This window comes from Convolutriloba macropyga, chromosome 7 (genome assembly GCF_964194025.1).
Source record: "Convolutriloba macropyga chromosome 7, txConMacr16.3, whole genome shotgun sequence".
In the NCBI taxonomy this organism is placed as follows: domain Eukaryota; kingdom Metazoa; phylum Xenacoelomorpha; order Acoela; family Convolutidae; genus Convolutriloba; species Convolutriloba macropyga.
Window position 1 is genome coordinate 61,451,831 of NC_134474.1, and position 11,300 is coordinate 61,463,130.

General features: G+C 34.5%; 1 protein-coding gene across 1 annotated transcript in view; it reads left to right on the forward strand.

Annotated features, from left to right (window-relative positions):
- The window catches only part of LOC142343218 (uncharacterized), a 65,833-nt gene extending 59,805 nt beyond the window's left edge, over nt 1-6,028 (forward strand). The window contains exons 8-9 of the mRNA XM_075394977.1: nt 1,163-1,828; nt 5,698-6,028. Of these exons, the coding sequence (XP_075251092.1) occupies nt 1,163-1,828; nt 5,698-5,797 (766 nt within the window). The 3' untranslated portion in view covers nt 5,798-6,028. The remainder of the gene's footprint in view (nt 1-1,162; nt 1,829-5,697) is intronic.
- Nucleotides 6,029-11,300: the final 5,272 nt, after the last annotated feature.

Genomic DNA, 11,300 nt, shown 5'->3' on the forward strand with positions numbered 1-11,300 from the left:
AGAGGGGAGAGAGAGAGAGAGGGGGGAGAGAGAGAGAGAGAGAGAGAGAGGGAGAGAGTAGAGTCCCTTAAAATTAGTTCTTAAAAATTGGACACAAATAGAGGCACAGTGCAAAACTTGACAAAATTCACAAAGAATCAGAAAAATTGTCAATACTTGAGGCAGAGTGCAAAACTTGACAAAAATTCATAAAGAATCAGAAAAATTGTCAATGCGAAAAAATTGCGTCTTCAAGTTCCTCCAAAACCTAAAACTGTGTTTTTTTATCTCGCTTTTAACAATTATGAGATTATGAAAAAAATAGTTGTCCATTATTCTCATGAAACAACAAAACTGAAAAAAAAATTAGAAACTTTAAAAGTTACGTTGCAAAGTTTAGTGTCGAAATTACAGTTACCCATGCAATTTCCTCAAAACTTCGACACCTTTTTTAGATTTAAAAATAAAGAAGACCTAAATGAACAGTGACGAACCTTGAGTAGTGACCAATTTACTAACCCAAGTTTTAAAGAAATGCGCTTTTTTTGTGTTGGGTTTTGTATTTGTGTTGGTGTTTATTTGTGTAATGTGTGCTGTGTGTGTACTTTGTATGGTTTTTCAGTGTCTTTCAGATTGTTCTACACTTATCTTTCTTGAGTTTGTTCATTTAGAGAAAGACGGCATATAATTTGGTTCTAACAGTACAAGTAATTTTCTCCGATGCATATAAGTCGCTTTCCGATACTCCCAACGGTTTCTCTAACAGAATTTTAAAGTTGTTTTTGAAACCTTTAGAGGTATGCTGGAACATTCTGTGCTACGCACAGACACGGGCGGGTCGTCTTGTTAATCTAATTGTGAGGTTGAAATCTAATTGGTAGAAATTTGCAGCCTAAATGAATAAACATGTCACAAGAACTGTAAATTAATAGCATTATTATTATTATTATTATTATTATTATTATTGTCAGATGCTCGGTTGAAAACAGTTGGTTATTTGGATTAAATCCTGGAACAGAAAAAGGAACGTTTTTTATCGTACTCACGACAACATAAATATCTTGTCTTCAAGACAACGCCCGATAACTCCTACAAGTATCTTACTTAGATATATTAAAATACAATAGTATACGTCAAAATAGAAACAAGAGGTATCATATTAATGTTGGGTTGTTCTGCACAGTGATGACGGAGGAAAGAGTGGGAAAGTGATTCCACACATTCTGGTTTGTGGAGTTGTGATCTATGGCAACGACTACACACAAGTGCCCCCTCCCACCGACTACAAACCCCAGTCAGAAGAATGGACAATTGACTACTTCTGGTCAAAACGTTACTCTCGGGCTAGGGAAAAGGCAGAACGGCGGAAACGTAGACGTTACAAGACCGACCACAAGGAATCGAGTAAAAAGAAAACTGCGCGTAAACAGAAATCAAAAGAAGGTCAAAGTATTTGTAAGACGGAACATGACAGTAGTACTCGTGAGGAACGGATCTCCTCTTTAGAAAATAAAAATTCAGAGGTGACAATTCGTGGTTCTGAGCAAATATGTACATCACGTCACAAGTTAGTTAACAATGAGCAAGACGGATCGCGGAATGAATCTTCGCGGAATAATATTAACGAAAAACAAAGTTTATTATTTGATAAAAGTAATGTTCCTTCACACAGCGGAATCCATGCGCAGGAACCACCTGAGGTAACGACTAGTAATATTACTAAAGAGATTCAGAGTATTGATGCAACGAATTCAGGGTCGCGTCTTGTCAAACCATCCCCGCCACCTCCTCCCAACTCCAAATCCGGGAGGTCTTCCCCTCATTTTATGGAGAGACGACGAATAACAAGGTAAGCATCTTCATTCATTTGTGTTTGCTTGTTTGCACATTTATGTTTATATATCGTGTGAGCAGAACTTCAGGTTCTAAACGATTGATAGTTTAATTATGCTTGAGCGGCGAAAAAAATAACTCACCACTTAAAATTGTCATTCTTGCAAAAATTCACAGCTAAATTACCGCATGCACCGCTAAAAATGTAATATTTTGGGTTAAAAATTTTTTCGTACATTTCACCGTATTTTTTAATAGCCGCACAGCGATAGCTGGGGCTATTATTGGCCTTCTCTTGGTTTTTTTACAATTCAAAGAATTTGAATTGTATTGGGGCGCTGTCTTTTATTACGACTCGAAGAGGAGTATTGGAGAAGTCCTTTTTTTTAATCAATTTTATTGGAGTGATTTTTGAAGCGGGAAATGAAACGCGTGAAAAAATTTAGAGTGATTTTGGGGCTGAACAAAAAATAAGAGCGGAGCGAAAAGAGAGTGGTTTTTGTTCAAACCGCTGTTTTTGAGAGAGCGAGAAATTGATGTGTGAAAAAATTTTCTCTAAGCGAGCGAAATTTTTTTGTTCACGTGCGGCATTTTAAAGCAGTTTTTTTTTCGTTTATTTTGGGTAAGAGGTTTGGTTATGATTTTGTTTTAATTTTAGGCTGGTTTCGGTAGTGGTTTGAAGGTTTCTGGAAATTAATATGAGTTTTTTGATAATTCGGAGTTATTTATGTATTTTGCTGATTTTCGGGCTAATTTTTGCGTTTTTTTTTACGATTATTTCGTTATACTGGCTCAAATGGGTATTGAAGAAACCCCTTCTACTTGAGCAATTTTATTATAACAATTGGTTCCAGTTTTGTGGGTAAGAATCATTTTTTTGTTGAGAAATATGACAAAAAAATGGCGAAAATTGGAACTATTTTTCTTAATTTTTTGCAGTTTTTCGTTTGTTTTTATGTTTTTAGCTTAGTTTCGTTGCCTATGATGACTTTCCTATTATTTTGCGAGCATCTGGATACCCTATTGGCTGAAGGGAATTTTTCTTTTGAATTATATGTTTTTGAAATTTTAAAAAATTTAGTAACTTTTTCCAGTTTTTCAGTGAAAGTTGTTTTTTTGAAAGAGCTTTTTTTCATAATTTTAGCATAAAGTATTTTTTTCAAAATTCACATAAGTGGTTTTGGTAAGTACTAGTTGTTTTGATGAAGTTATTTTAGCAGAGATAGTTTTTTTCGGGATCTCAATTTATAACAAAATTTGATAAGATCTTTTATCATATTTTAACAGATTTGATTTTTTTTGTTTTTACATTTCTGTTTCATGACTTTGTTTCAAGATAATCATAAATTAGTGAAGGCACATTTTGTTTGATAAGTAGTTGGATGGCGTTTAAATAGATTTTCACTTCGAGTCGTTTCCGGAATTCTTCCGGCTATGTTTTTTTTTAAGATCTGTTCACATATTTTCACGATTTTTGAAGTCAAATTGGAGTAGTGATTTTGGTCACGCCGAAATAGTAAATGGAGCGAAAAAGCGAGTGGTTTTGCGGCGTGAAATTTTTTCGCTCTAAATTTAAAGTAGAGTGAGAAAACGGTGTTTGAACAAAAATTCGCTTTCTCGCTAGTGGTTTTTTGTTCACATGCGGCAATTTCACTTTGATTTTTACTCTTTTTTCGATTTTTTGGATCGGATTTTTTTTCGAAATGGTTTTCCCAATCCATTTACAGCTCTTTCTAGGCCTAGTTTTTTGTTTGAATCAAATTTTCATTTCTCGCTAGTGGTTTTTTTTTGTTCACATGCGGCATTTTGACATTGATTTTCTGTTTTTTTTCTTTTTTATCTGATTTTTTAATCTGAGTTTTTTTTCTTTTTTATCTGAGTTTTCTGATTTCACTCATAGTCCATTTTAGGTCTAGTTTTTCTGTTTAGTCAATGAAAATTCTTTGAATTGTACGTCAGGACTTGTCCTGCTATGTTTTTTTATTTCGTCGTCATGATTTTTGTTACGACCATATGACGTCACAGCCACTTTTTGTTCATTCGTTCATGCAATTTCAACTGAATTGCATGTGTGAAGTCATTTTTCGCTCTTAGTGGAGCGAGTTTTTTTTGTTCGTGCGCGTGATTAAATTTTTGGTCACACTTGACTTACCTCACTCTCAAAAATGACTTCCTCACTTTGAAATTGACTTTTATTTACTTTAATTCAAAGAGATAAGGTCGAATGGGTGTGTGTCACTCTAAATGAAGGTTGTTTGAGATCAGCTAATAGAGGCAGCAATAACTTATACAAATTTTTAATCAAAATATAACAGATCAGCCTTCAATGAAAAGACGAGTTTTTTTTTTGGTCTGTCTTTTTTGACTGTTTTTTTTAGACTGCCGATCTACGAATCTATTGCGGCTATTTTCTGGCAATCTGCCAGATATGTTTATATTATTGCCCCAAATGTCCTCGGGCGTGGAAACGAATGATAATTTAAACGAATGAGTAGAGCATCATTTGCGAGCATGGGTAAATGACAGAGAGCAATTTACACAATGTTGCACGTGTTGTAGGCTGCAAATCATTATCATTTGTTGTTTTGGGTGTGCAAAGAAGTAGTCAGGATTTCGCTAAATGCATTTTAAAAAGTAGTTTGTGAACTATAGAGGCAAAAAAATTCAGCAGCAAAAAGATGCAAAGAAGCAAAAAAAAGATTTAGTCAATGAAATAAATGAATGTTTTATATCAATATATCATGCTAGAAAACAGGTAGCCTGGAACATCATCAGAAAATAAAACAGAGTCTCGAATGTTTTTTGTAAACATGTTTGCTGCAGCGCCGACTCTGTCCATAGTTGCTTGTCTCTCTGGGCTCTGTTAACGATTATTTCTGATGTATAGAAAAAAGAAATAGACACTTGGCGCATTGTCAAAATATTTCAAATTGAACTAGTTTTTGGTTGATTGTTTGCAAAATGTTGATTACCACAAAGCACTAGTTTACTCCGATTTAATGAAAATAATAACTGAACACATTGCGAAAACTAACCCTGCGTACTTTTGGTGAAGACTAACCAAATTGCCTCAATCGGTCACGCAAGTCCTAATACGCAACCGGGAAATTTATTATTAGAGTTATCTTTTTTAACTCTTTGTCGAGTACAAAGAGAACGAATCCATAAAAACCAGAGAATCCCCGATGGGTTTTTGTTCAATAGCTTTTCCATGAATCTTTGATCAGAAACATAACATGAAAAGAAGAACTTAAGCAATTATGGAATCTTCTCTACCTCATGAAATAACCATGAAGGTGGGAACACAAATCCAGAAATCAGGCTTTAGAAATTAGTGGACTGACAAATGACACATCTCATAAAATCGGCAGAGCCATCCAGCAATTTTTATCAGTGGTTCGGGATGTTTTTCTGTGTAGGGTTTAATGACGCTTGTCATTAAATAACTTATTTTCTGATCAGATCGTATCGGCTCTTTCACAATAAAGAGGCTGCAATATCTAAACTTTTATCGTGTGAGACCTCACAAAAGATTGATCTTGTAAGAACTGGTAAGATGGTTCCCAAAGTATAAGTCAGGCGATGCATAATCTGATAAGAAGTGCTGATCAGACTATTTTGTCAGAAATTCGTTAGATCTAACTCGATAAAAAAATTATCAAGTCATTGAGGTAGAATATCTGTTTGTATTATTTGACTTTGCTAATGTACAAAAAGTGAACTCATAATGATCGTCTATATCATAATGATACTGAATATCATATTTGTTCTTAGTTCTTCAGTTTTAATAATTACGTTTCTATATTGTGTCAACATTCTGGTCTTGCGTATCATCAGCGTAAAACTAATTCGCTTACATACCTGTTGAAATTGATCTCTTTTCAGTGCGAGGAAAAAGCCCGTAGCCTACCCGCGTGAAAAGAACGGAGTCATGAGATCATCTGAAAGCTCATTCTCATCTTCTTCATCTGAATCTGACAATTAGAATGTTGAGTGACAATCTGGTAACTTGATGACATCCTCAGGTGCTGCAGATGAACCTGATATTTAAAAAAATAGTGCAATGTAATGTTAGTAGCTGCCAAAGTTAGATGAAGTAGTCAAATATTGTGTCGATTGTAAAAAGTTAATTTTAAATTTTCTAAAATTAATAAAATTAATAACTAACCTCCGCTTATTAAATTCCAGACTTCATGTCAGTTTACAGAGTATTTTATTGATGTGAGACATTTATATATACCTATTTAAAAATTGGTTCTTGATTATATCAGATGATTTAAACTGCTTTTCGGAAGCTTATTAGTTTAAAAATATTAATTTATTCTGAGAATTGTGTAAATGTTTTAAAGGTTTGTATATTTTTGATACTTTTATTTGTAAATTTCGTCCCTTGTTTAAAATGAAAGGTTTTCGAATTATGTCAATGACTAGTTCACTTATTTCTTTATTTGATTTTTTTCTTAGATGAGATCAACTACACTATAAACAATTGATGGAACATGTAATCTTGGTAATTTTGAGGTCGGCTCTGGCTACCTGGAAGGCATCTCGATTGTAATGAGTTGAGCCATTAAAAGCACAATTTTAAAATTTTGACGATACTTATTCATTGTTTGTTTATAGCTGCTTAGATCTTCTCATCGAATGATATCTATATGTGTTGATATAACCACCAAATCTATAGTACAGTTGTATTCCGCAATCTGCTGGTTATGTGGACTGATTTGCATTGAATGTGTTTTAACATCACTAAATGAGAGACTAATACAGATATGGTTGATTCAATCCATATATTGTAAGGTGATCTCTAATGTATCACGAGTAACAAATTTTTGTCGAATATTTAAAAGACCTAAATTTGGTACTAGGTTCACAAAAATATATAACAACGGACTACACAAAATTTAGTTCGTCATGGTTGATCTCGATGACAGCGCACAATGGTACAAAAAACAACATGCAGCACACGATATCCAATTTTTAAACATGGTGTCTGCTCCATAAGCACGATTTGCGCTTAAGCGTGAAAAAAGGTGTGAAATTTCAAAGTTTTAAGAGAAATTTTGTTATCGTTTCCTCTACTTTAGAAGAGAAGATTATTAATCCTCTTTGATCTTTCACAGTTTGCCAAGTTATGCTACGAAATGTCAGATTTTCATGGACAAGATACAACATCAACTCAACTTGAATTTGAGCTGTGCACAGTATGCCTGAAGGTTAAAAAACGTCTAAAAAAGATTCCCAAAATCTCAAATGGAACGCATCAGAGCGCCTCATAACGCGTTCTCTGGCTACGAGTTTTTCAAGAATTTCTGCAAAGTCAGTTTGAAGATAAAACGCAAATGTTTGTGACCAAAATAGTGTATCAATGCTCGAATGAAGCCTTTCTATTTCTGGCAAATTTTTGTTTTTCTTGATGACACGAGAATGTGCATCTGTATTGACGGAATTGTTTGGGTATTTTCATTAGTAACGAAGTAACCAAAAACAACCAAGATGTTTCAATTCGGACAAATAATGACCTATATTTTGAGGTGCAATCAAATCAGATGAAAAAATTCTTATTAGATTTCCAAACAAGCTGAATGTTGTTGGGTATTTAGAAATTTAACATAGTTACGACGAAACAAAACACTTTCTTTACCTTACTTTTCAAGAAGATGCTCCTGTGTATTAATCGATGAATATCAGCATTTTTTTCCCGTGAGAACGAGTAGGAGGTACTGGAATGGCGAGGATATAGTCCGGGTCTAAATCCAATTAACATGTTTTGGGCATTGTGAGTACCGATTACGAAAATGATGATTTAGGAAAACTGAGACGATGTCAGAAATTTGGAACGAAGTTGTCGCAGATTTAGTTAGAAACCTGTATAAAAGCAACTGTACAGGCCGTTTGCTAAACGTTTTGAGGCACCTCATTACTAACGCAGTAAAGATTTAGTAGCGAACAAATTTGAACTGTTTTATGTTTTACTTGATGTTTATAATGTTTTTTAAAAAAATCTTCGAGTGTACGCAGCTTGATCCTAGAACATTTTGCGTAAAAATTTAAATGTGGATCTTATCAGACCCATCAAAATGTTATTCAAAATGAGAAAAATAGTTAATGTCCAATATCAGAGTCGAAGGGTTGACAATTGTTGCTATTTCTAAAGGAAAAAAGTTGTAAATTTTTGAAAAAAGGCCTTTGAAATTTATTGTTAATTGCCTGACCACATTGCGTTGATTGTCTGTGGGTGTAGCGAGGAGAAGTACTTTTTTTGCAAAAGAATGCAAACTTAATTGTTATCTGCTCAAGCAATGGAGAATTGAAAGATAGGTGCGTACATGCAGTTGTCATGGAGTTTGCTTCAAACATTTCAATTTTTTCTTGCTTGATAAATAATTCCGTTTTGTCGAAATTTTCCAGGACACTGGTCGGAAGATTTTTTCGGACCAGGTATGATTATTAGAATTTCTCTTGTTGCTTTTTTTAATTAATGCAACAAGAGATGCAAATTCTTATTAGTTTTTGAAATTCGAAAGAAAAGAATTCCAGTTTCTCGGCTCTGAAGGGTTGTGCTTGTGTGTATCTATTTTGCGCGGAATTGTGGAGAAGAAGGATACAACTAGTAATTAGGGTAAAACTAGTGGAAACAAAATTGGAAATAATCTGCAATTGTCGCATGTACAGTTTCACTGTCCCTTAGCAAGTTCGCGCAGGGGGAATGCAGTTGTCTTTTCTTGCCTTTAGATATTGCAGTATTAGTTTTTGTTGAAGAGTTTGTCATTTTTGATAAATATCAATTTAGTAAGAGGCCAGGCTTAAAAAGCGTTTTGGAGACATTTATTTAATACTGCTCGTACTTTTTGTTCGCTTTTTTATATTTAAACAAAGTTGATTATCATTTTAACTTATTTATTGTTCATATAATTTTGACGCAAATTAACCCGTTGAAAACCAAAATTAACAAGTTTTTTTAAAATTTGCTTCAATTTTTCTATAACAATTTAAAATGTTCTATATCTGCTGATAATATTTTAGGTAGAGTAGCATAAAGAACACGCTCGCAAAAGTAAACAAATCTTTGTTCTAATAACTGAAACTGAACATAAGTTTCCTCATAATAACATAACCGAAGAAGTAACAGAAACGGAAAGAAAAAGATTGTAGCGCAAATTGAAAAAAAGGAAATTCGTTTTGAAAGTTCTGACAGGTGAAAATTTTGACAGGAATAAGAATTCACTTTTTCTGTCCAAAAGCAGGATTTCCGGGATCCCATGTAACAGCCGTTTGGTTTGCCACTTGAGAGGCATCACTCAAAACGTGAACAATTTCATTTTCAGCACGCTATTATGTGTTAGTAAGGTAAACTTATTACTGAACGGCAAAATGAAGTTTTGCATGTGTTGGTTGATTTCACTCGCTTTGAATTAACCTCTGAAAGAATTTGTTTTTCATGAGCAAACTGAGACTAATTCATTCTTCAATGACTGAGACTAATTCATTAGTTTGCTTTAAACTCACCCAGTAGGAGGGGGTATGCAGAATTATTAGATCTATCGAACGAACAGAAATATCACTGAACGACAACTTTTAATTTTTTTATATTCAAACATGGAGAGATTTAAATTGAACCGCTTGCGAGTAATATAGGCACGCGAATGAGCAGCATTGATTTAACACTAACTACATACAAGCTGACACCTAGGAGATAATATTGATGGTATAATTTAGTGATAGGATAATTCATTGATTCCCCTAGTGATTGAGCCTCGACTCGTGAAAATAATCAAAAGTCCGGTTTCACTATATTTCAATCTTCACTTCCCAGTTTCTCAAAACTTTCAGAAATTTTTCATGGGTTGTTCACAGATCAACATAAGATAGCTTTTCATAGTTTAAAAGGTTTCCTTATGTTGTTTTTAATGCTGTCATGCTGCAACGTTGAAACAACCGCAACGGTGCAAATCCAACTCGAAAGATATATAAAATTGTTAATATTTTACATTTATGGCAAAAGAGTCAAACGATTGCGTAAAGAAATTTGACTGTGCTTGGCATTGCTTAATTTAAAGTTCAAACATATCGTATACAAAAAGATCTCTGGCGTTTCATTTTACTTTTTTAAATGGTTAACTGCGTTGCTTGTGCTCAAAGCTGGGGGGCTCACTATATATTTTACTGTTCAAGATTACTGTTCAACGTCGTTGTTGATCTTTTTTTGTTGTTTTTTCTGCCCAAATTCGGAGAAACAAATCATTTTTTTCTCTTAGCTTTCTTTCTTTACCACGAAACTAAGTTTTTGCTGCTTAGTTCGGTCTATTTACCTCTTTATTGTGATGTGCACAATAGTTTGTGTAGCACTAATCTTGGCATGAACAAGCTTCAATGAGCTACGTGTATTGTTTCTGCTAAAACTGAATGAATTTTAAGCTTAAAGTTGACTGAAGTTTTCAAATTGATTTTGTAATCTAATTTCATTTGCAGACGCATATAAAAACGTTCCAATTTTAAGCAAATAAATCACTATGAGTTATATTGAAGCCAATAGAAAATGTTTATGAATCAATTTGATTTGCTTAAAATTTGACTCGCAAGGGCGCATTATCAGACCGAACGAATCATCAGATAAATTCAACATGCGCTCAACTTAGCAATTAGTTGCACAACCGGGATGAAGTCCGCGACCCAAGACAGGTATTGGCCAGACCGACTTGGGTCGCGGACAGGGGGTCCGGTGCGACCGTCCACAATGGTCTGGAAAAATTTTGGGTCGCGCCTTCCGTCTGGCCAATGGCAATTTTAGTCTGTTCGGTCTGGCAAATACCCATATTTTGGTCTGTTCGGTCTGGCCAATACCCATATTTCGGTCTGTTCGGTCTGGCCATTACCCATATTTTGGTCTGTTCGGTCTGGCCAATACCCAAATTTCGGTCTGTTCGGTCTGGCCAATACCCATAATTTGGTCTGTTCGGTCTGGCCAATACCCATATTTCGGTCTGTTCGGTCTGGCCAATACCCATATTTCTGTCTGTTCGGTCAGGCCAAAACCCATATTTCGGTCTGTTTGGTCTGGACAATACCTATATTCAAGACCTAGAGGTCCAGCCAAATAAGAGCCAAATTGTATAAATGCGTGCTGTATCGACTGTTTTTCAAAATAGCAGCCCATAAATGGTAAACGACATCTACTTCTAGATGATTAGAATACTTCATTAACCATCTTTTGAAATTTGTATTTGTCTTTATATCGACGGTTTTTTTTCAATAATTTCTTTCTACACAAGCAAACACACATACTCACGCACGCATACACTTATACACAACACAAACACAAACGCGTAATCAAGAGGGAACAATACGGCAGCTGAAAAAGTGGGGGGAATGATGACGCTATATGTTTTGCTAAAAATTGAAAAAGGAAAATGGAAAAGCTAACTGTGTCATCTAAAATTAGAAGAACATGATTAGTCGGGTAGGCTCCGAAAACCGAGGAAGAATGC